Raw genomic sequence first — 24,380 nt, forward strand, 5'->3', positions numbered from 1 at the left:
ATTGCTGACAGGTGAGAAGCCATAGTTGTTTCTTCTCTGGGCCTAAATCTGTGCTTCCATTCTGCGAGCTGGCTTTCACTCCAACTTTCTGAATCACTGTCTTGATAGCATGCCTAACTTGCTCCCCAGCTACAGGGGTAAGAGGCAGCAAACTTGAATGCTTATAAAGTCCAGCCAAGGAGCGTGAATAAGAGATGTGGCTTGTTTGGGAGCTGTGCACACTGAAGACGGAGTGCCCTGTTAGTAGGGGACAGCAATTGCTTAGCCCCAGCTATTATTTTCATGTAGGAATGGGGACCAGATTTTCTTCTTATCCAGGAGAAGCTGAACATCTGGATTTTTAAAATCTGAAATCTCCCACTTTTTAAAATTTAACAACAAAGAAAAAACATTTTTATAAAAATATACACCCCCAGATGATTAAAATGGTAAATTTTATGTTATGTATATTTAATCACAATTTTTAAAAAAACAATAAAAGAAAAAGAAACAAAAAGCATGTGGGCCAAATAAAAACCACCTATAGTCTAGATTCAGCTGCAGACTCCCCATCTTCAACCTCTGCCCCGGTAATAGGGCATGGTATTGCCCTTCCTTCCATCCCAACCCTTATCTCTCCCCGCCTCTAAAAATGGCTTTATCCCTGGACTCCAGCCTAAGGCCCCAGGACCTGGAATCTGCCACAAGATTACCCTGTGGGTACGTTTTGGAAGATCTGAAAGCGGCTGACCGTGGATTCTGCCAAACTGTCAAGATACCCTCTTTTCTTTGTTGGAGCATCAAAATCAGTTGTCCATCCAGACTGCTATACCAATGTGCCACCATCCCCCAAGGCTCCTGGGGTTGCCTATGGCTAAGTCTGCTCCCACCTAGTCCTGCCAGGTCCTGTACCCTTCCCATCTCTCCTGTCATACTGCAGGGAATCAGACAACACTGAGTCTGTCCTGAGATGAAATAATAATTACAACTTGTGTTTCCCAGCTTTGTGCTATGTTCTGGCACCCTGCTAAGTGTTTCATATGAAACAACTCACTTTATGATTCCAATAGCCCTGTAAATTAGTAAAATTTCATAAGAAACCCAAGGTCAGAGGGCTACACAATTCATTCAAATTCGCACAGGTATTAAATGGAAGATCTGAGATTCAAACTTAAGACTGAAACCCATCCCTTCTTCACTGCCCTATATGGAAGATGCAGGCAAAGAAGAGTGAGGGGGTATTTCTACACCTCCACGCAGGTGGAAAGGGAGGATATATTGCTTGGCATTTTCATGCAGTTTCACACCACACTTTGACAGTTCACAATATTATCACTTTCCAATTTTACAACTTTCTATATACAGTTACCTGTGGTTCCCAGGTTTGGGAATTTCATGGTCAGCAATATTTCAAAACATATTGGGTAGGCCAAAAAGTTCATTCGGTTTTTTCTGTAAGATGGCTCTAGCAGCACTTAGTTGTCTTTAACTTCATTTGAAACAATTTTGTTAGATTGTATGTAACAGCTGTCATATCAGCATGCATTAAAAAAAGTATCAAAATTAGTGAGTTTTTGTGTAGCCATTTTAATACTGAAGATGGAAGAAAAAAGCAACATTTTCAGTATATCAGGCTTTATTATTTCAAGAAAGGTAAAAATGCAAGCGAAACACACAAAAATATTTGTGCTGTGTATGGAGAAGGTGCTGTGACTGATCGAATGTGTCAAAACTGGTTTGCAAAGTTTCGTGCTGGAGATTTCTCGCTGGCCAATGCTCCATGGTCAGATAAACCAGTTGAAGTTGATAGCGATCAAATAGAAACAATAATTGAGAACAATCAACTTTATACCATGCAGGAGATAGCCGACATACTCAAAATATCCAAATCAAGCGCTGAAAGTCATTTGCACCAGCTTGGTTATGTGAATCGCTTTGACGTTTGGGTTCCAAGTAAGTTAAGCGAAAAAAACCTTCTTGACCATATTTCCACATGCGATTCTCTACTGAAACATAATGAAAACATTCCATTTTTAAAACAAATTGTGACAGGAGATGAAGAGGTACAACGATGTGGAATGGAAGAGATAGTGGGGCAAGCGAAATGAACCACGACCAACCACACCAAAGGCCAGTCTTTATCCAAAGAAGCTGATGTTGTGTATATGGTGGGATTGGAAGGGAGTCCTCTATTATGAGCTCCTTCTGGAAAACCGAACAATTAATTCCAACAAGTACTGCTCCCAATTAGACCAACTGAAAGCAGCACTCCATGAAAAGTATCCAGAATTAGTCAACAGAAAACGCATGATCTTTCATCAGGGTAACGCAAGGCCACATGTTTCTTTGATGACCAGGCAAAAACGTTTACAGCTTGGCTGGGAAGTTCTGATTCAACTGCCACATTCACCAGACATTGCACCTTCGGATTTCCATTTATTTTGGTCTTTACAAAATTCTCTTAATGGAAAAATGTTCAGTTCCCTGGAAGACTGTAAAAGGTACCTGGAACAGTTCTTTGCTCAAAAAGGTAAGTTTTGGGAAGATGGAATTATGAAGTTGTCTGAAAAATGGCAGAAGGTAGTGGAACAAAAGGGTGAATACGTTGTTCAATAAAGTTCTTGGTGAAAATGAAAAATGTGTCTTTTATTTTTACTTAAAATACCGAGGACAATTTTTGGCCCACCCAATATTTTGGGAAACAATATAAGGTTACCAAACTTCTATTTTGCCAAGTAAGGGTATTTCCTAAACCTATCATTTAGCATCATTATTACTTCATTAAATGAAAACTACTTTGACACACACACACACACACACGTGCATATGCACAGACATTAATAGCTTCATGGAACCAGAAATGCTACTTGTCTTTGCCTTCATTTATGGCTGGGGTACAAGCACATGCATAAGTAGTTCCCAGCCTACAGTTGTGTGGTGTTCCAAAAGCTTTCTGGGAAGACCACTGTTTGGAACTTAGAAACCTTATTCCACGAAACAAAGCAATAACATTAGAAATGATGCCTAGGTTCCCACCTCATAGGGTAAACCTGGAATATCTTGTTTTATTTTGGATATGAGGTAACTGAGGCCCCAGAAGTTTAAGCCAATTTCTTAAATAACACACAAGCTCTTGCAGAGCCAGGATTAGTAGTGGATTATCCTGATAGCTGCTTCAGTTTTTTTCATTACCGGAGACAAAAAGACTTTAACATTATTATAGATACACTATAATGTTTAACGTTATTAGTTAAATAGGCTTGTGGAGGGATAGCTTTGGAAATTTATCACTGTTTATAAAAATTGTTCTGTGTAAAAAATGCAATCTGTATCACATCTGTGAGATGCAAATATGGTTGTTATCACAGACATGGTCCCTTTTATTCATGCCCCACTTCCCCAAACCACCATGCAAAGAAATATAGTGTGATCCTCAGAGGCGAATCTGCTTCCAATCCCAAAAGGGAAAGGGATAAACATTTGACTTTTCTTATCAGGAGTTTATAAATCTATGTGTCTCTGAGTGTGTCAAGACTCAACAAAAGAGTGAAACTGGGTCGCTTACATGTTACCAGGGAATAGCTATTAGCGTAATCCTTAACTGGAATCCCGTTTACTCTTCTGTTTGCTTAGCATCCTCCCTGTGCTTTAATAAAAGCTGTCACATGAATATATCATTTGAGGCTGGAACCCTGCAGAGAAACTAGAGTGTGCAATCCAACAAACTTGTAAAATTCAAATATATTATCTCCTTCAGAGAGATAGTAATGTATGTATTAAACTAAGAAAATTCTCAGTTCAAGGAACAAATGATTAAAAGTGATCTGAGATTGTAAGACTCCAAATAATGAATTTAATCATGATTTTCTTTTATAATCATTAGCCCAGCCTCTCTAGTGATATGATATATGTTAACTATATGATAGGTAACATATATGTTATATATGACCATGAAAATTATATATAATGAGTATTATATATATGATGTATCACATATAGTATTATCTATAATATATAGGTAATACTCAGAGAATTTGGGAGATCAATAGCAGGGAAAATGTTTCTAATTTTGAAAAGTGGCACCATACTTGAGAACTTCAATTTTCTTTTCCATTTTCCAAGGCTTGCATTTGACAGTAGCAATCATTTGTCTATTCTCATCTAACTCTGCCTTCAATCTTTCCAATTCCTCTTCATCAATTTCTTCTTCTTCTTCCCTTAAAACAAAAAACAAACAAAAAAAACCCTCCTTTAGTAAAGTTAAGTTTTGCTTGACTTCCAAACTTAAAGAATGCTATGAGATACTCAGATGATCAATGTATAGCAACTTGACTATATATGGTGTGTGCTGAGATCCACAAGCCTTAGTGCTTGTATCTGAACAGTGATGCAGGATTTCTGGAAATATAACTTTAAACAATAGTGTTTACATTCTGAAGTACTGAAACCATTTTATGTCCACAGTTTCAAATTCTCAGAACTAGAAAATGTGTGGAAACAGTTACAGATCTATCAATATATTTTCTTCTCTTCTTTGTTCCCCTGTACACCTTCCCCCACCAATTCTACATTTCATTTAAAAACTTTATTTTTCAACAAGGATAGTAAATTAGAGGTGAGCATGTCTTTGAAGTGCCCTTAAAAAATTTGTTAGCCCTGTCTCGAGAGAAAGAGAAAAACTGAAATAGGAAAAAATTTAAAAATCTATTCCTCAAAGGTAACTTTAATCTGTTAATTAAACTCAAAACTTCAATTGATAAAATTCAACTTGAAGTATATTTGACAGAAGTGAATCCTTTGAAGAGGCCTTCAAAGGAATTTAGTTTCTTACTGAGCAAATGAGATGTATCTTTTCTTTTCTGTGTTCCTAGTATTGCAAAAATATCAAAGGGTCCAAAACTCAAAGAAAACAAAATCTAAACATGAACAACGTGATTTTTAAATTGAGGAATGTAATGGCCTATTGCAGAGATCCTTTTTTTTTTTTGGTAATAGATTGTTTCAGTTATGAGCTGTTGTTGCTTAACTTCAAATTTACCCTTCTATACTTAATATTGTGATGCTGTGGCTGTGACTCTGTAGGGTACATTTCTGGTTTGTCAGTTGGCTCATTTTTCGGCTGCCCATAGAAGACACTAAGAAGGGACTAGGTCTTTCCTTTCTTTGGTTTCCTGTTTGCTTCCTGTGGTGATGTTTACTCTTTAGTGATGCTTCTTCACCCCAAGAGCTGCAGGACCTTCCCATAGCTGCAGGTGAAACTAGTTTCCGACTTTTCCAACACTAGCAGAACCAGCTTCATCATTCTCCCAGTAGACACCAGCACCACTTGAGCATCGCCCCCCTCTGCAATAGTTTCAGCTCCGTGGGTCTCTCCTCTATGCTTTTAAGTTTTAATTCCAACCTCTTTCCGTTGTTCCTCCAGCCCCTAGTATGCTATTTGCTTCCTATAGTTGCTGTCACCACGATACTTCGTGTTCTCTTTCACCTTTCCAGTAACCTAGTTAGCAATTATTTATATCTACTAAACAGTCCTCTTATTAAATACTCTCTCTTCAATTAACTGTTGGAGTTTCTTTCTCCTAACTAGACCCTGACTGACAAAAAAAATGTAATCTGACTCAGTGTTAGTCAGAAACATATTTTGTTGTTCACTAAACTCATGACCACACATAGTAGGGCTATGGCAAAAGATGTTTTGGAAAGTTTCAGCTGAATAATAGGAGGACATACCCATAATTTTACAGCCCATCTTATAAAATGACTTCGCAATCTCCTTTCTTTCCTACCAATCCAGAGTTTTTAATCAGGTCATGATTACTGAAACAAAAATTTAAATTAACCCTCTAAAATACACTTGTCGTAGATACTTTGTTTTTTTTTTGACCGATGCAGACATTTTGCTTAGAATAGTAATCCTGGTTCGAGATAACTATGGAAATACCCTCCACTAAGATACAACTCTGATTGCCATTAGGTTGTTTCTATTTTAATTATTTGATATTTATTATATAAAATCCTATGGTGCTGTACAACCATAATAAAATACTCACAAAGAATGAAAGAACGATCTATTTGATGTTTGGATTTACCATGTAACTAAAGCTTATTTCTCTACATTTCTCTACATTCCTAACATTAATTACGTAGTTTCCTGCTATCTTAAACCCAGTACTTTGTATGTTTAACATATTCAAATTCTATGATTCCTTCAAAAATGATATGAACTGTCTTCAATACCCTTTTCTGATTATCCCTATGAGAATACTTTTCTCTAAGACTCTAAATCACTTTGTACTTCTCTGGCACATTTATACTGTCTTATTTCATAATAATTTGTGTCTAAGTGGCCTCTCCCTTACTATATTATGAATTTCTAGAGAATGCAGGCAATGGCATAATCATATCCATATCTTCCAAAGAAATTAGCAAATTATCTTCCACAGAAGTGGAGCTGGATAAATACTTATTGAATAAATGTTTATGTACAGAGTTTTTCTGTATATTGGATTACCATCAAATATACTAAAATATAACAATGTCTTCCAAGATTAGAATGTTATGGAAAGACATTTATTCCTACACTAAATGATCTTAGACTGGTATATTTTTAAAGTCTTTGTTGTTAATTGTTGATTGCTCCAGGAAGATCATGCTGTGCTACAAGGTATAGCTGTTGCCGGCTAAGTTACCTTCAAATATGCAGGTAATTAAAATATTACATTTTTGCATAATTAAAATATGATAATGCATAACTAAAACACTGTATTACAGGGAAACTGCTTTTCTAGGAACCACTCAAAGAAAGCACTAATCATATTAAAAGGGCATAGCACTGACATGCTTTATCTTCTAAAATTTAGGGCTAATCTGTGTAAGAATGGCTTTCTACCTTAGGTTTGATTTATTTAAACAACAGTTGTTAGGAAAAAGGAGGTATAACGTGCTGAATTTCTCAGTGCTATGAACATATTACTTACTCACTTAAAACTGGGTCAAGAAAAGCCTGTAATATTATTAGAAATACTCCAAAATGCCAAACGAGGCAGTGTTTTTTAACCAACTCCAAAGATGGTTAACATTACAACCTTGGATTTAGTTGGCTCTGTGGAGAAGTGGGGAGGGAGGGAACCAGGGGTGATTCTGGCTTCTCAGAATCAGGATGAGAGTAGGATCAGCTAAGGACAGACACTTTCACTGGGACAAGACTGCCCCAAGTAACAGGGGCCAAGACCCAGTTGATTCATATGGTCCTATTTCTAGAGGTTGAGCACTGACGTGAGGGCCTTGAACAGACCAGGAGACAAGAGGAATTCCCACCCAAGTCATCTTTTAAAAAGGACATCTCTGAGGCACAAGTGGAGAGGAAAAGCAAATTGTGGAACAGAACCTATATCATGCATATGTCTATTGGTGATGTTTTCTCAATGAAATACCACTGTCAGAAGGCATAAGCTTTGCTAGTAGGAAATATTACTACATAATAATAGCAATAACAATCACAATAAGACATGGAACTTAAAAGGGTGTTCTGTTTTTGAAAAGAACAAAGCATAAAAATACTTGAAAGGACGATAGACATAAAAAATGCCAGAGTTGGGCTTCCCTGGTGGCGCAGTGGTTGAGAGTCTGCCTGCCGATGCAGGGGACACGGGTTCGTGCCCCGGTCCGGGAAGATCCCACCTGCCGCGGAGCGGCTGGGCCGGGGAGCCATGGCCGCTGAGCCTGCACGTCCGGAGCCTGTGCTCCGCAACGGGGGAGGCCACAGTAGTGAGGCCCGCGTACCGCCAAAAAAACAAAAAAACAAAACAAAACAAAACAAAATAAAAAAAATGCCAGAGTCAAAACGTAAAGCAGGTGATGTTTTAGTATTCAAAGAGAAGAAAGAGGAGGAACTTGGGGAGGAGAAGGAGAAAAAGGAAGAAGAGAAAGAAGAGGAAGAGAGAGATTTAAAAACTTAAATCAACAAAAATATAATGAAGAAATGGGTAGGGCTACTCTTATTTTAAAAGGAACCATCGTCTATTAATGCTAAGCTTCTCTACCTGACAAAATGTTCACATAGTTGTATTTAATTACAATTACTTATGAAGAGGAAAATAATAGCTTGTTATTGAGTACTGCAAAGTGTCATCTTGGGAGGCTATCTTGGAAAGTTCCTCACCATTTAAAGTCTTAGGTATGTTTCAGAGGAGATCCCATCACCTCATGGTGATTCCCATGCCCCACCTGGGGTGGCAGAGGAGCTATTCTCTTAAATCCTTTCCAAAGGGTCTAGGTTTTCTATTAGTAAATGTGTTTTACATGCACACTTTTCCTACCTGCCTGCCATCTGCAATTTTCCAGAAAGCAAAGACTAGAAAATTATTTTCTTGGATTTTTTCCTAAACAGCATTTAATATATTATTCTACACAAAGACAGCACTCAGAAAAACGTTGGCCTGGTAGAACTGAAAGACAAAGGGTTATATTAAAAAGGAAATGACAATCCCAATCCTTTGTAAAGGGACAGATAGTTAATATTTTAGACTTTGGGAGCTATATACAGCTCTGTCCCATATTCCTCTTTGTTTTTTTTTAAATTACAGTTTTATTAAAACTGTAAGAACCATCCTTAGCCCTTGGGTTGGAATTAACCATGGTTGGCCAACCCCTGCTCTGTAAGATAAGTGATTTGGGTTCATTGTTAAGGAGTTTTTCACTTAACTTCAGTAACGATGCACTTAACTAATGGGATAACTTTAAAATATTTAAATTAACTAAATATGTCAATGACCTATGACAATTCAGATCTCTCACAAGGGAATTTCTCATAAGTCCATTCTTAATATATATTCATTTTACAATTCTATTTTAATGTCAAAATACATTTAACTAAGTGGAGTAAAATGGCAGATGAAGCTTGTTTTTCTGAAAGTAGGTTTAATTACCAATTTTAAGGCCAGGGAGTGCCTAAAGGGAGTGGTCGTCTTTCAGCATCAGGCACTTCTGAATGAGAAGCAATTTCAGATAAGAACTAACTTACTCTCCTCTCCTCATCCTCCTCCTTCTCTCTTTTTCTCTGGCCTTCCTCGTTTCTTCATCCTCTGGTTCAGGTTCTGGGTCATCTTCATTGATGACATCTCTGGTCCGTTTCCTCTTTGGTCTCATGCTCTCTCTTCGAGGTAGTTTGTCTTCCTCCTCCTCTTCCTCTTCACCTAAACACAGCAGTTAATGCTTCAGTGAGCAGTATCAGAAAAGTGCTCTCCCACTACCAAATGTATTCTTACTTTTTAATTATCATTGTCACACATCTGAGACCATAATCCAGCAATTTGTCATATCAAGATAAGACGCACCATGCCATATATATTTCATAGCCTGCCACTTAATTACATTTATCTAGGGACTCCCCTGGTGGCGCAGTGGTTGAGAGTCTGCCTGTCAATGCAGGGGACACAGGTTCGAGCCCTGATCCGGGAACATCCCACATACTGCAGAGCAACTAAGCCCTTGCACCACAACTACTGAGCCTGTGCTCTAGAGCCCGCGAGCCACAACTTCTGAGCCTGCATGCCATAACTACTGAAGCCCACGTGCCTAGAGCCCATGCTCTGCAACAAAGAGAAGCCACCGCAACGAGAAGCGTGTGCACCTCAACGAAGAGTAGCCCCCGCTCGCCACAACTAGAGAAAGCCCGCAACATAGACCCAACACAGCCAATAAATAAATAAATAAATTTAAAATAAATAAATACATTTATCTAAATTCTCATTTCTTGTGGTTTATCTACTCATATGTCAGTGTCGATCCCCAAATTCTAATAATGCTTAGAATTCCAGCCTTCATTTACTTGGGTAACTAGATGAGTTGGAGTTTAATATCACACCATGATCTCTCAGACCAAGTTTATAGGTTACCAATTCAACACATAAGGGTTGAATGTTTAACCACTATGTGCTAATACTACTTCTATCTCAGAACAAAGAATAAGAATGACAAGGAAATGCTACAAACCAGAATAATTTTGAAGAAATTAATGTATGCCTTGACATTCCTCCTAATTCAAATTATTCTCATTCTTTTTCTTTTTTTTACTTTTTGAAAAAAATTGAAGTATAGTTGATTTACAGTACTGTGTAAGTTTCAGGTATACAGCAAGTGATTCAATTATACATACATATATATATTTTTCAGATTATTTCCCTTTATAGGTTTTTACAAGATATTGAATACAGTTCCCTGTGTTACACAGTAAATCCTTGTTGCTTACCTATTTTATGTAAAATTATTCTCATTCTTGACTTCAAATATTTCTTCTTTTGCCTAGATATTTCTTCCTGTTTCTTAAATGAAACTGATAGTAAATACCTTTGCTTGATCATTTTATCTTTTTGATTAGAAATAGATATAAATAACTTGTAAATTTAATACAAAACTGAGAGAAATGACATTATTTTATTTTATTCATCAACTAACAATTAATGCCTTATATGTCCATAACTTCTTCGGAAGCTTTCAGGTAAAGAGTAGAGGGAGAATTCAGTTCCTTCCTTCACCGTTATGACATACATCCTACTTCACTTTCACTTTTGTTTTTTAACTTCTGATATTTAGAGTCAACTTCTGATGTTTATTACAAAAAACAAATATTACTCATAATTATCACTATCTTCTTAAATAGAAGCTACTTAGGGAAAAATTTGTGCTTTAATGGAAAACTATGAATTGTCTGCACCATACCCTTCTGTGTTACCTGATTCTGATTCTATGAAAGCTATTTTGTAACTTTGTAAGTTACGGATAACTAGATAGCAATGCAAAATAGTTCTTGTCTGTAGACAAGCAAGTGAACTCTGCTTAATGCAGAGACAACCTTCCACCACCGAAAAAGAAAATGAAAGAAAAAATCCCCAAAACAGTCATGCCTTATTTGCACAATCATTTCAATATTCCTGATCTATAAATATATCTGTTCTTTGAATTTTCCTTTAACTGGTAACTGCTATAAATGCCTCACCAGATTCCTCATTTATTAGTCAAATGTCTTAATTTTTACATATGTGTGTGTCATTATTTTATCTTTTAAAATCTTTTTGTTATTTTTTGTTATCTTTTTAACATTACTTATCAAAATTTTTTTATTGATATTTCAAATCTAAGATCTAAATATTACCATTATTACTAAAGTTTGACTAACAGAGAGTAACTTTTCTAACCGGGTTTGGAAAACTGTATTTTGTCATCAAAACCAAGAATGAATTTCCATTTGTTAAAACTGTGGCAAATGTTATATGTTATTTGAACCCCACTCTGGCATTCTGAAAATTTACCCAGCCTTTATTATTCATTTTAGTCACTAATTATAGAAAGAACACAGCCTCATAGGAACTGAGAAACAATTTCACCCACAAATAGCTCGAAAACTCTAGCAGCCACTTATTACCCTGCATTTTAGTATATTTCATATTAAGGCTAAACTATTAAGCTTGCAGAGTTTGACCATGGATGAAAAGTGTATTATTATATTTATATTTTAGCACTTAGAACAAAAAGGTCTTTATTTAGTGCTTTAACTAGTTTCCAAATATTCAAATTCTTAAAAAAGGAATGTTTTACAGTTGCCTACTAAATGTGGATTTGCATACATTACCTTTTGGAATGGGCTTGATTCAGTTTTGAAGGGTAGCAAAATATACCACGTCAAAAAGGCATTCTGAATATACCACCCCAAAATATGCCACTTTGGTGTATTGACTATTTTGAGCTGTAGCACTTGAAAAACAGCAAATGCAGGAAGAGACTTTCTCTGAACTTCTCTTAGCTGCTTAAAGACAGAGTCTCCAAAAGGAGCTCAACTGTCATAAATCCCCTCCCCAGGAGTTTCATCCCCAAGGAAGATAGACTATTATCACAGGAGAGGAGACTATAGGTCAACACCACATGCAGACACACTTTATCATAAACTATCATAATTCCCATCTATTCTCCTAAAACTTATTTATTCTCTCTCAAGAGACCTACATGCCCTCCCTCTCCCCTCTTTAGATGGTGTTCAAATCTAAATTTTAAGCCACCTCACAGTTATTCATTTTCCTGGATATCTCCCATGTATACATGAGGTGTATGTGTTAATAAACTTCTGGTTTGTTTTGATTTTTTTCTTGTTAAACTGTCTTATATTATAGCTAAGAACTCAGGAGGGTAGAGCAAAAATTACTTTTCCTCCCCAACAGCAGTCAAGTCATAGCATCTAGGATCTATGTGAGACTCTGGGCTGTTTTCATGTAAAATGTACCAAATTAATGAAACCAACTGTCATCATGAACATTCACTGGCTGTCATGTTGGGCTCAGGTTTTTAATTGACAGTGTTGATGTATTCTCTGATTGAACTCTTCTTGAGATGCTGCTCTTTCAGTTTTGGTAAACTCAAAACTTTTGCTCATATAATGATCTTTCTCTGTTCCAGTCCATGAGGGGTCTGCATGCCTGGAAAGGGGTCACAGCTCTTGAGCTGAACCTACTCAAAGTAAAAACAACGGAGCAATTCCGACAAAATACCCATGAATTCAGTACAAAAGAACAGGTTTTTTCATTTTTATTGAACCACCTGATCAGTTCAGTCAAAAAGGTCAATCTGTTATATTGTAATAGATTCAGCCTTAGAGAAAAGCTTTTAGGACAAAGATTTTCATGGGGGAAAATAGTAAAGAAATAAAAGAGCAAATTTTTTCTGAACTACCATCTACTTACTCATGAGTAAATTATAAATTGGGTGGAATGTGTGTGTGCCAACTGAATGGAATCTCGAGTAGAGATTCTGTTTGATGGTCTTGATCTCTTTTGTGAGACCATCGAAAGTCATCCACACATGCTCCTCTGCTTGCATATGGTAGCATATTCCCACGAGATAAGAGGATGAATCCCCTGAATTCACCACTATTCCACAGGAAACATATCCCAAGTGGGGATATGTCCATCCCCACTTACTTGAACTTTCCTCAGTATCATCTTCTTTTTCCTCCACTTGGATTTGCACTGTTGAAGAAAGAAAAAATATTCTTTAAATATTTTTTAAATGGTATTTTTTAAATACCATTTTTAAATACCATTTTTAAATGGTATTTTTTAAATACCATCAATTCTTTAAATGATGGTACAATTGTTAATAACTGGTTTTTACTGTTATTATTTTCATTGTAAAGTTTTTTGTGCAGTTAATAAATTTTTTCAATAAACTTGTCAAAATAAGCATTGTTTATTAAAGATATACAGCTACAATATCTTATACAGTGCTGTGCAAGGACATCTCTGCTTCATCGTCTTCAACGATTTGCAAAACATACCAATCATAAACCTGTCAACTCAATTCAAAATAACTTCAACCAAAATAAATTCTGTACTGCAATAAGCAGACTTAGGGTGTGTTGGGTCATTTCATTCTATGGTAAAAGGAATTGTTGGCAAAGCTATATACACATGCACAAATCACTTGGTTATTATAAATAAAGTTATTAAAATAGACAATATTTCATTATGACCAGGTACCCAGTGTCAAAGAATCTTTCAAAAATGCTTAAAACCTGATACTTCCTATTTGAATTATTTCTATAGGTATTATATGCAGACAGCTTAAATCTTCCCATATATGATTTACCTTGACTATGTGGAGACAGGTGATTCTACAGTTCTTTCCAAGACAAAGAACACCTCTTCTGTCTACTCCTCACCTCAACCTCAGCATCTTGTGTTTAGATTTGCTCCATTTTTATAAAGGCATATAAAAGTTTTATAAAATTTTACTGGTACAGTAATATAGGAAAATATATTAATTGGCAGATTTTTTCCCCTTGTCAACTACTGTCCATTCATCACAGGTTGAGTCAGCCAGAGACAAAGATCTGCAAATTGCCATGGTAAAACTTACAGTAGACTATTTCTTTAAACCATGAGTCTAGTAACTCATTTAAAATATTAATTTACATATTTTTATTTAAGGTGGATGGGCATAAGTCCAAAAAGCAAAGATAACAAACAATGTTGCTGTGAACAGAGGAAACAACCTCTGGTTTTGTTTCTGCTCAGCACTGTCAAAGGTTATTATTCAGAACTTGACAGGCATATTGAAAAGGCAGCACATTCAGAGTTTAAATTCCATTCACAAAGAAGATTATTGTAAAAGCACTTTTTGCCTTTAAACAGCATCTGCGTAAAAATTTTTAGGATATGCAAAAATGTTATCACTCAACATCAGCCATAGAATATGAAAATAAGTGTTGTTTTGTTCAGAGTGGACATATGCCTTCTGTCGCCGGTTGTAACTGGATCTGCACAGGACAGAGGTCTTTATGTCACTACTGAGAGTTCGCAATAGTGAAGGCAGACACTTCTCAGAGATATTTTATATTCAACAATAGTCCATGGTCTTTATTTGCAATTAATGCTGCCACCAAGTTTCTTCAGCCAAAGAAGAATTCACTCAGGAAGGCATCTTAATGATATAAGATTAGCCCTAGAGCAAGGTCTGATCAGCGTGCATAATATAGAAACAGCTGAGGACAAACAGCAAAGTCTGACACATAGCCTCTTTTGCACCATGCATAGCCAAAGCAAAAATTCACATAAAATGCTATAATGATTTGTAATAATCAACTCACTAGACATGATTAAATAAAGTTAAATAATGAAATGGAAGAAAATACTAAACAACTAGAAATACAAGCAAATCTTTAGGAAGGATCATATATTAAACAAAAGTAGTAGAATGAAATGTCCCAAGCTAAGGAGATGAGCAAGAAATCAATTTCCTCTGACAAGCAGGGGAGAGAAAAAGCAGAGCTGGAGTCATAGGTCATCTTTTCAGGTACAGGAAGGATAGTTATAAATGGCCATTAAATAAAACCTAAAAATCCATAAGGGGAGATAGCCCTGTGGTTGCAAGTAAAGAAGAAAAAAGAGCTACGGTTTCTGAGTGATGTAATGGAGAGTATTGCAGAAATAGCTCCTTTACTCCTCTTCAGGTGACTTTCCAACAGTGATACTCATCTGTGCATGATCATCTGCACATTTTCAGTAGGTGTCTTCTTTATTCAACAGCATTCCTTTTGTCTGGAAGCTGAGTCAGGGGCCATGAAACAGTTGTTTTTATAGTTACTGTGATCATAATTGGTTTATTATTGACTCAAACCCTCAGCAAAGGCATCATCGGCATCAAGAACTAAACAGCAGCACCCTGACCAGGAGATTGAAGACTCCATCAAGAGCCTCAGACCAAGCTTAATTTTAATGGAACACTATTTGGTCTGAAAAGCAACTGTCAATGCTGATCTGCATCTCCTGCAACTCAAAGCGTTGCTGAAGAACCAATCTAAGAAGCCCCTCCCAGACAAGAGCCTGTGCAAAAGAATAACTCAGAACACTTAAATGGGAGTTACAGACTGTCTTTCCCTTCTCAGACAATTTTCGGCACGGCCTATTGCCATCCCTTCTCTCAGCAGTCCTTAGTAGCTTGCTCCCAATCATATGACCACCCTCATGTTCTGGATGCTTCCCAAAGCCTATTGATTATGTACTTTAAAAATAACCTCTCTCCTGGGGAGTGATGGGAGGACAGTGAAGGGGGGGAGTGGTTTCCTGTCTAAATGTTGAAGGCAGCAAGCAAAACTGCATTGAAGTACGCTTATTTAAGAGAGGAATATGCAATAGGAGCAGATGAACTCCTAGGCAACCCAGATCCTCATTTCATGCAAATAGACACAGTAATTAAAAACAGTAAAAGGAAACAACAGCAAAATGTCACATTTCAGAGGCATTGGAATCGTTCAGAAAAGTGGATGTTGTTCCAGGCTTTCTTTTTCAATCTATAGTACTGAAAGCATTTTATGCTTCTTCAGTATCAGTGGCCCAGTGGCAGGAAGAGTTTAATGATATTGCCTGTTCCTCTAGTTTTTGAAGGGATTATTGTAGCACCAGGTCATTACTTTGGAAACTGAAAATTCATTTATTCAATCAGCATTTATTGTGCATTTACAAGGGTCTACAGAGCAAAGTGCTCTGGAGTAGGAGTTTGTAAACTGTAGAAGGAAATAACCGTCCTTAAGGAGTCTTGCTATTTGATGCAAAAGAATAACTTATAACTCATACCTAAACTCAAGTTTACTTGGGTTATACCAGCAATGTACTAATTATGTTTATTAGCAATGTAGTAGTGTGTTTCTTTTTAGGGTTCCTTTGTGTGTGAGGAAATGTCAACATCAGCTCCTCGCATATAAAATGGGATACATTTCCAGGGAATATAGCCAATATTTTATAATAACTATAAATGGAGTATAACCTTTTAAAAAATGGAAAAATGATGTGAAAATTTATATACAATAAGGGGAAGTAAATTAACTTTGATATTTTAAAAAAGGCACTGCCATTATCAAAACTGTGCATATACACACATTTTCATGTTCTCTTGCGAAATGGTAGAAACCGCTCATTAATTAAATTTAAATTGTATTACCTAAGAAAAAATAAATAAAAAATAAATGAGGTACCTTTCATCTCAGAATAAACTGCCCTGAGACAGATATTAATCTATGCCATAACAAGTACATTTCCAAATCTTAGCTGAAGAACCCATGTCATCAGTATGTGGTATAATGTGGAATATGAGAGGAAGAGAAGAATCAAGGACAATTCCAACGTTTTCGGCCTGGGCAGCAGCGGGTGGAGTTTCAAGGAAAGGAGATAGGAGGCTCTAGGGAGAATAGCTTAGGTACGAACAGTTGAAGTTCAGTAGTTTAATTTGAAGAGATGGAGTCACCAAACCATACTGAAGTATCATTTCCCCTGTAGAAAATGGCACAGCACTCGGCTTCCATTCATTTATGAAAAAACTATTATTGGTGGGTGTTAAGTAAGGAACAAAAGGCACTCTCTGTGAAAGTGAACAAAAATGATGGAATGTGATTCTTCTTCCTCTCAAATATCTACCCAGGACATAAAATCTGACTCAGTTTAAATCAGCAGCTCCTTTTATTTTTGCTACTTTTAGGTCAGATAAGAAGATATTCATGACATTTGTTTATAACAATCCCAAGTCCTTCAAATGATGGAATCGAGCATGATATTTTGGAAGCCAATGAGTAAAAAGAATAATTATTTAGCTCTTATATCAATCAAATACCTTAATGAACCTGTAAACTATAAGACATTTAAAAAATCTTCAGGAGTGGAAATAACAGAATGAGATCATTACACTTAAATATAAACAAGGTATCTGGGGGAAAGGTTTAATGTGACAGACCTAGGCTGATACTCTTTCTGCAGGTGCCAGTACCTTTCCTTAATACCATTAAAAACCTTAAAACCATAAGGTCTTCCTTAAGACCATTGAAAAAAACCATGGGGCACATATGTTCAAGAACACTCTGATGGAAACTTGTATAATAAATGCCAAAAGGCTGGTCATATTTTCAAACATTATGATATCTTGGAGATACGAAATAGTTATTTTAAATCACTGTGGTTATAAAATTACAAAAAACAATAATAATTTTGGTTTTTGGTAAGACTCACCAAAGAAGGAGACGGGGCAGGCAAAAAAAAAAAACAAAAAAAAAACCAGTAGCTGTCATTCTCTAATGTTTTTCCTTTTAGATAATATTTATTTTTGAGGCTCTTTAGTCCTTAAGAAGCAGAGAATAAATAGCTGCTGATGCCTGCTTTATTAAAAACACAATATAACATATTGTAGTTGCATTGAGGAAGAGAATGAAGTCTGTGGAGAAACACGTTTTACTACGAGGTTCCAGAGAGACTAACAAAAAGAAAAATAGAAAATTCACTCAAAATAAAGATTCCCCTTCTATCCTTTCACAATGAAAATAATTTTTTTTTATACACATAAGAAGAGGGGAAGGGGATGCACCCCGAATAGTTTGGCAATTTTTCCTTCTGTTTTTATGTTACATGAAATTAAAATTAAACAGGCTGAATGAAATGGGTAGCTGGTATGTTTCCAAATTCTACCACCCCTGAGCCACAAGAGCAAATATGAAATGATGAAGCATAGTTCTTCAAATGGTAAATTATATACAGGAGTATTTGTGAGAAACTGCAATTAGATATTTCTTGACACCACTGGTCTACAGAAAGAACAAAAACAACTCTTATTCTATGTGGTTTGGAGGGTTGACTTTTTTTAAACTACACATATTCAGTAAATAAATAGCTATTTACAAAGGCATTTAGAGCTCTCTGTGGTTACAGAAAAGTAAGTGGTGAGTCTTTCTTTGCATTCAGATTATTTTGGGGCAAAGGACATTTCTTATTTAACCCTGTTGTCATAATATATATTCAGAGTGTGTGCTCTCACATTGCAATTACCGCCATAAAGGGCAACCACTGTAAATAAGTGTGCTGAAATGAAAATACGTTCTCTTGTGTGAGTTTCTGTGGCTACTAACCAGATGAAAATAGTGTGCTATAAACCCTTGGTGGCTATACTTATATATCCTTGGATTGCTTAGAACCAAAAGGAATCCTTCTGTCCCCGCAGCATTTCTGTAATATTCCCAATCATGAAGAAGAAGGGTTGTCAGGATTCACGGGTAAACAAACAAAACAAAACAATCAAAAAACACAAGAACTGTGAAACAACTGAAAGTAGACGATTGTCCTCAGAGCATAAAGAAGCTTGAAGCAAGGCTGGCCGAACTCTGTACGGTCTTTACACATCCTTCTTAGCACCAGCTTTTGTTCACAGAGAAGATGCTAATTACTTCTCATTAGCATACATTAGCAAATGTTAATGAGTGTCTTCTAAAGAACAAAAGGCAGTGGGGGCAGAGTCAGGATGAAGGCTGATTGGTGAGAGAAGTGCTGCAACAGAAGACAGAGGCAGAAAAAAGAAAATGAGAGCAGCTTAGAACTTGGATTTGTTTTCTGAAATTTAGAACTCGTCTCTCTGACAAAATATTAATAGGAGTAAGGATGAAATAATTTAGTTTATTTTTTCTTAAAAAAAAAGAAAAAGCAAATTATTGACTAGAATGAATCATTCTTTTTTCTGTTCTTTAGCTGCTTAGGAAGAATTACACTTTATAGGATTTGCTACGGACTAGATATATTAGCTAACATTGTCTTCAGTTAATGAAAAGGAATTCTGAATACTAGATGCCCTCAGGAGTTTATAAGCATTGTGACCACCTATCCACCCATGCCAATTTTTTCCTCACAGGCTCAATTTATAATATTCAATAAGACTAAACCCTTAAGTAGTTTGTATGTAGTCTGTCATTTTATTGAAATAGCCCACATAAAATGTGGTATATGTGTTAATTTAAATCCTATGGGCAGCGGGTTAACATCTGAGTACTCTAGTTAGTAATCCACAATGGTAGGATGGAGATTTAACATCTGAAAGAAGAAGCACTTCAGCCATCTCTATCTCAAATTAACACTAGATGGTTTGTTAATTGGAGTAATGCTTTTTACAAGTGAATCTCGTGAAATTAAATGTGTGTGTGAGAGAGAGTGAACCTATTGGTTTGTTTCTCGGAAGAATCCTAATACAAAGAGTATCTGCCTTCAGGATCAACTTGATGGAAGTAGACAAATACTAGAAACAATAACACAAGATATAATGGCAAGTTCCACCAGAGAAATACAAGCAAAAGATCTATTAGAGTTCATAAGAGAATGAGATTATGCTCATTAGGGAATTTCGGGATATTCGCTTTTTGTCACGTTTCTTCAAATATTTCTGGAAATAGGCAGGAGACTAATCAATATAAATAAACGTGTTTCACTACTTGATTCCATTTGGATTAATTCCAATTCCTTCAAGATCATGGTCATAAAGAACAAAGTTTAGGGAATTCCCTGGTGGTCCAGTGGTTAAGACTTGGACTTTCACCGCTGTGGACCCGGGTTCAATCCCTGGCTGGAGAACTAAGATCTCACAAGCTGTGCAGTGTGGCCCCCAAAAAAGAACAAAGTTTATTTCCATGACTGGCCTAGTACTGAAAAAATATGGCCTAGTCCTAAAAAAGGACTTTTGTTCATTTGGGTTCTTGAGACTATTGCATTCATATCCTAGAACTAGAAAAGACAACTCAGAATTTTCAAGTTGGCAGCTGGCTCTAGCAGAAAACCTGAGTTTTTAACTCAGACAAAATCATATTTGAGTTTTGGCTCTGCCACAATTTTATGCCATAACTTTGGATAATTTATTTAAATCCTCTATGCCTTAGAGAAAGGAAGGAATAATAACCATTATACAAGGAGAACTAAATGTAGTAACAAATGCATGCATTGTACATAATATAGTGCCTGGCACATAGCAAAGGTTATAATAATCGACAAGGATTGTTCAAATGCTTTATAACACATACTTAAACACAAAATTTTGACATCTTTCACCTAAAATTCTAGTAAGACAGAAAGACACATCTACTTTGACTGTTACCTTAATATTTTGCACTCTGCAAGTAGGAAAATTGCGACAGTATTCAGTCTGAGATTATGCTAAAGACTAATCATCAAAAGATAAAGACAAGAAATAAAATATTACCCTAAACTCTCCATTTCTTGATACTCTTAGCTACCTCTCACCATGACTGTTTATGATGCCAACCAGCGTTGAAAGTCGTGCTGCCTAATCCAATGGGCAACTTCACTAGGAAACTTTTGATTGCAGCGATTGAAGAAGCACTTGTAGCACAGGTTTAAGTTGAACAAAAAGCAACTGGCATCCACAGGACAAATTATTATGACTCTCTGTCAATAGAAAAATAGAGGTGTAGGGTGGGGAGTACTTAAGACAGTACCTGACAGTCTGCCAAGTCCACTAAAAGTTGGGATCTTGTCCCTGCTAATATATCAGTATTCTGATTATAAGTGATTTTTTGTTTTCAGTTAAAGGTAATCAACTTTATCTTGATTAAATGCCAGAAGGTCAGGAGTACAATTGTAACCATTATGTCCCACAGGGAAGGGCAATAGTTAAACGTTAAGATCTATACCTAGTTCTATGACAGCCAGGTGGGAGGTAGGAAAGAAAGCTGGTGCTGATTAAGAGGAGACCCCTCTAGGGCTTCCCTGGTGGCGCAGTGGTTGGGAGTCCGCCTGCCGGTGCAGGGGATGAGGGTTCGTGCCCCGGTCCGGGAAGGTCCCACATGCCGCGGAGCGGCTGAGCCCATGGGCCATGGCCGCTGGGCCTGCGTGTCCGGAGCCTGGGCTCCGCGACAGGGGAGCCCGCAGCGGTGAGAGGCCTGCATACCGCAAAAAAAAAAAAAAAAAAAAAAGAGGAGACCCCTTTAAAAGAGCAACAAATAAATTCAGGGGCTCATTACAATTTTAACTCCCCATTATCCCTTCCTTTTCTTTCCGTGAGATGGACTTACTTTGGTTATTGAGACAAGCCACATCCTAAATCCAGAAAGCAGGACCAGACTACATGAGGCTCAGTTTCCTAATCCAATATAGTACATTCTTCAGGCAGTTGAAGGTAGGACTAAAGCTCTAATGCTAACGTCAGAAACTATTTGGCCTACGTAACGTAATCAAGTATTCCCCAAGAGACTAGTTCCTAGGTCTGAGCCAGAATAGACTTTCAGCTCTTGTCTCTTGAGGGTGATCTTATCACTCAGACATTCGTCAGAACTGTTCAGTTCCACATCCTGTCTCATGTGTCATGAGATGTCACTGTGAATGCATGTGTGTGTATGTGTTTTAGTGTGTGTGGAAGAGAGCGAGAGAGAGAGACAGAGAGAAAGAGAATTTTAAAAGACTTAAGGAAAATTTCAGAATCGTGGATTTCTCTTCATGGCCTCTGCATTATTCTCAACCATCTACTTACAGTAAGTTAGTTCCAAGCAACACATTGTGCCAACTGCCTGTGCTTGGTAAAGTTGATTGCTCACCTTGTAGCCCAATTATCTTCAATAGCCTAATGGCCAGAAATGAGATTAGCTTATTTTTTATTCATCAGCTCAGCCTGGCAGCATTGAGAGTATGTTTTAATGGATTCCGTGGTCAAAGGCCATCAGTTTTCTTCTTCACTCTGTGACACTGAGTTATGCCACTGTCTCCAAACCTCTTCTCCTGTCTCCCAAATCCTGGAGGATTTGTAGCAGGGAGAGGCCTAGGCAGTACTTTCTAAAACTTTACTGTGCCTCAGAATCACCTGGAGAGCTTATGAAAACACAGATTCCTGGGCCTCTCCCACAAGTATTGATTCAGTAGGTGGTCCCAATAATTGCCTTTTCTAAAAAGCTTCCAGGTGATGTTAATAATATTGCTAGTTTTCAAACCATGCTTTGGGAACCACTACTTTGAGGCATCCTGAGGGAATGGGGAAAGTTAATATGAGCCTGCCATCTTCTTTTAGGAACTATAACTCTCGCGACCTAGAAACTGTCTTCTTTTGATTGTCCACCATTATGCCAATACACTGTCTTAATTACTATAGCTTCATAATGAACCATGAGGGCAAATATGTCTTCCAAGTTTCTTCTTCTTTTACAAAGATGTTTAGCCTCTTCTAGGTTCTTTGCATTTCTATACACATTTTAGAATCAGCTTGTCAATTTACGCAAAAAAATTGTAAAAGCCAACTAAGATATTGATTGGAATTGTGTTGAATCTACAAATCAGTTTGGGGAGAATTGATAACAATATTGAATCTTCAATCCATAAATGAGTATAACCATTTATTTAGATCCTCTTTAATTCCTTTCAGCAATGTTTTGTAGTTTTCAGTGTTCGGGTCTTACACCACTTTGATCAGATTTGTTTCTAAGTGCTTTGTAATTTTTTTCTGATTGTAAATGATATTTGTAAAATTTCAGTTTCTGATTGTTGTTTTTATACATTGGTCTGTGGTTTTCTTAGAATGTCTGTCTGATTCCTTGAGTAGAAAGAATTCTCCAGGGAAGCAATTAGAACCTTGATATATTCTTGTGGGGCAGTTTTAAACAATAAATTCAGTTTCTATTCAGGTTATCTATTTCTTCTTGAGTGAGCTTTAGTAGGCTATCATACAAGTAATTTGTACAATTTACCTAAGTTGTCAATTTTATTGTCATGAGTTGTTCATAATATTGCCTTATTATTCCTTCATTATCTATAGAATTTGTAGTGATGTCTCCTCCCTCATTTCTGTATTCTGTTACTAGGTGAATAACTGTTTAATTAAAATTATTATTTCCTCTTGATAAATTCCTGATTAGTCTGGCCAGTGGTTTATCAATTTTATTGATCTTCTCAAAGAACAAGTTTTTGGTGTCATTTTCTCTATTGATTTTGTTTTCTACTGATTTCAGCTTTAGCCCTTATTACCTACTTTCTTCTGCTAATTTTGAGTTTTATTTACTCCTTTTCTTTTTGGTTTCTTAAAGTAGAAACTAGGATTACTGATTTGAGACCTTTCCTTTTTTCTAATCTAGGTGTATAATACTACAAATTTTCTTTTAAATACTGTTTTAGCTGCTTCTCAAAAATTTTGAAATGCTATGTGTTTATTTTAATTCAGTTCAAAACACTTTCTAATTTTTCTGATTTATTATTTGACCCAAGGGTTATTTAGAAGTGTGATATTTACTTTCCAAATTTGGGGGGATTTTCCAGATATCTTTTGCTATTGAGTTCTAATTTAATTTCACCATAGTCAGAGAATATACTCTGTATAATCTGAATCTTTTCAAACATATTGAGATTTATTTTATGACCTAGAATACGGCCTATCTTGCTAGATGTTCTATATGCTTTTGAAAAGAGTGTGTATTCTGTTTTTCTTAGGTGGAGTTATATAAATTTCAATTAGTTCAACATGGTTGATAGTGTTGTGGAGGTCTTCTATATGCTTATTAATTTTTTTGCTTGTTCTATCAATTATTACAAAAAAGGGTGCTGAAATCTGACTATAATAATCAATTTGCCTATTTTTCCTTGCAGTTCTATCAGTATTTGCTTTATGTATTTTGAAGTTCTGTTATTAGGTATATAAATGTTTAAATTTGTTATTTCCTCTTGATAAATTTACCCCTATCTGTATGAAATGGCATTCTTTATTCCTGGTAATGTTCTTTGATCTGAAATAGAACTCAACCAGTATTAACATGGTCACTCCAGCTTTCTTTCGATTAGTTTCATATGACTTTTTGTTTCCATCCTTTTTACTGTTAACCTATTTGTATCTTTATACTGAAAGTGGGTTTCTCATAGACAACATATAGTTGAATCTTGATTTTTGAATCTAATCTGACAGTTTCTAACTGTTAATTTGGGTATTTAGACCATTTACATTTAATGTGCACATCTACATAACTGGGCTTAAATCTATCCTCTCGCTATTTAATTTTTGTTTGTCCGATCTCTTTGTTTTTGCTTTCCTCTTTTCAGCCTTCTTTTGGATGAACTGACTTTCCCAGT

General features: G+C 36.3%; 1 protein-coding gene across 1 annotated transcript in view; it reads right to left on the reverse strand.

Moving 5' to 3' along the window:
* The window catches only part of TMC1 (transmembrane channel like 1), a 140,486-nt gene that overhangs the window by 87,818 nt on the left and 28,288 nt on the right, over positions 1 to 24,380 (reverse strand). The window contains exons 3-5 of the mRNA XM_060153430.1: positions 12,948 to 12,995; positions 9,002 to 9,173; positions 4,068 to 4,196 (exon numbers count right to left, since the gene is read on the reverse strand). Of these exons, the coding sequence (XP_060009413.1) occupies positions 4,068 to 4,196; positions 9,002 to 9,173; positions 12,948 to 12,995 (349 nt within the window). The remainder of the gene's footprint in view (positions 1 to 4,067; positions 4,197 to 9,001; positions 9,174 to 12,947; positions 12,996 to 24,380) is intronic.

The sequence above is a fragment of the Lagenorhynchus albirostris genome, chromosome 7, assembly GCF_949774975.1.
Source record: "Lagenorhynchus albirostris chromosome 7, mLagAlb1.1, whole genome shotgun sequence".
In the NCBI taxonomy this organism is placed as follows: domain Eukaryota; kingdom Metazoa; phylum Chordata; class Mammalia; order Artiodactyla; family Delphinidae; genus Lagenorhynchus; species Lagenorhynchus albirostris.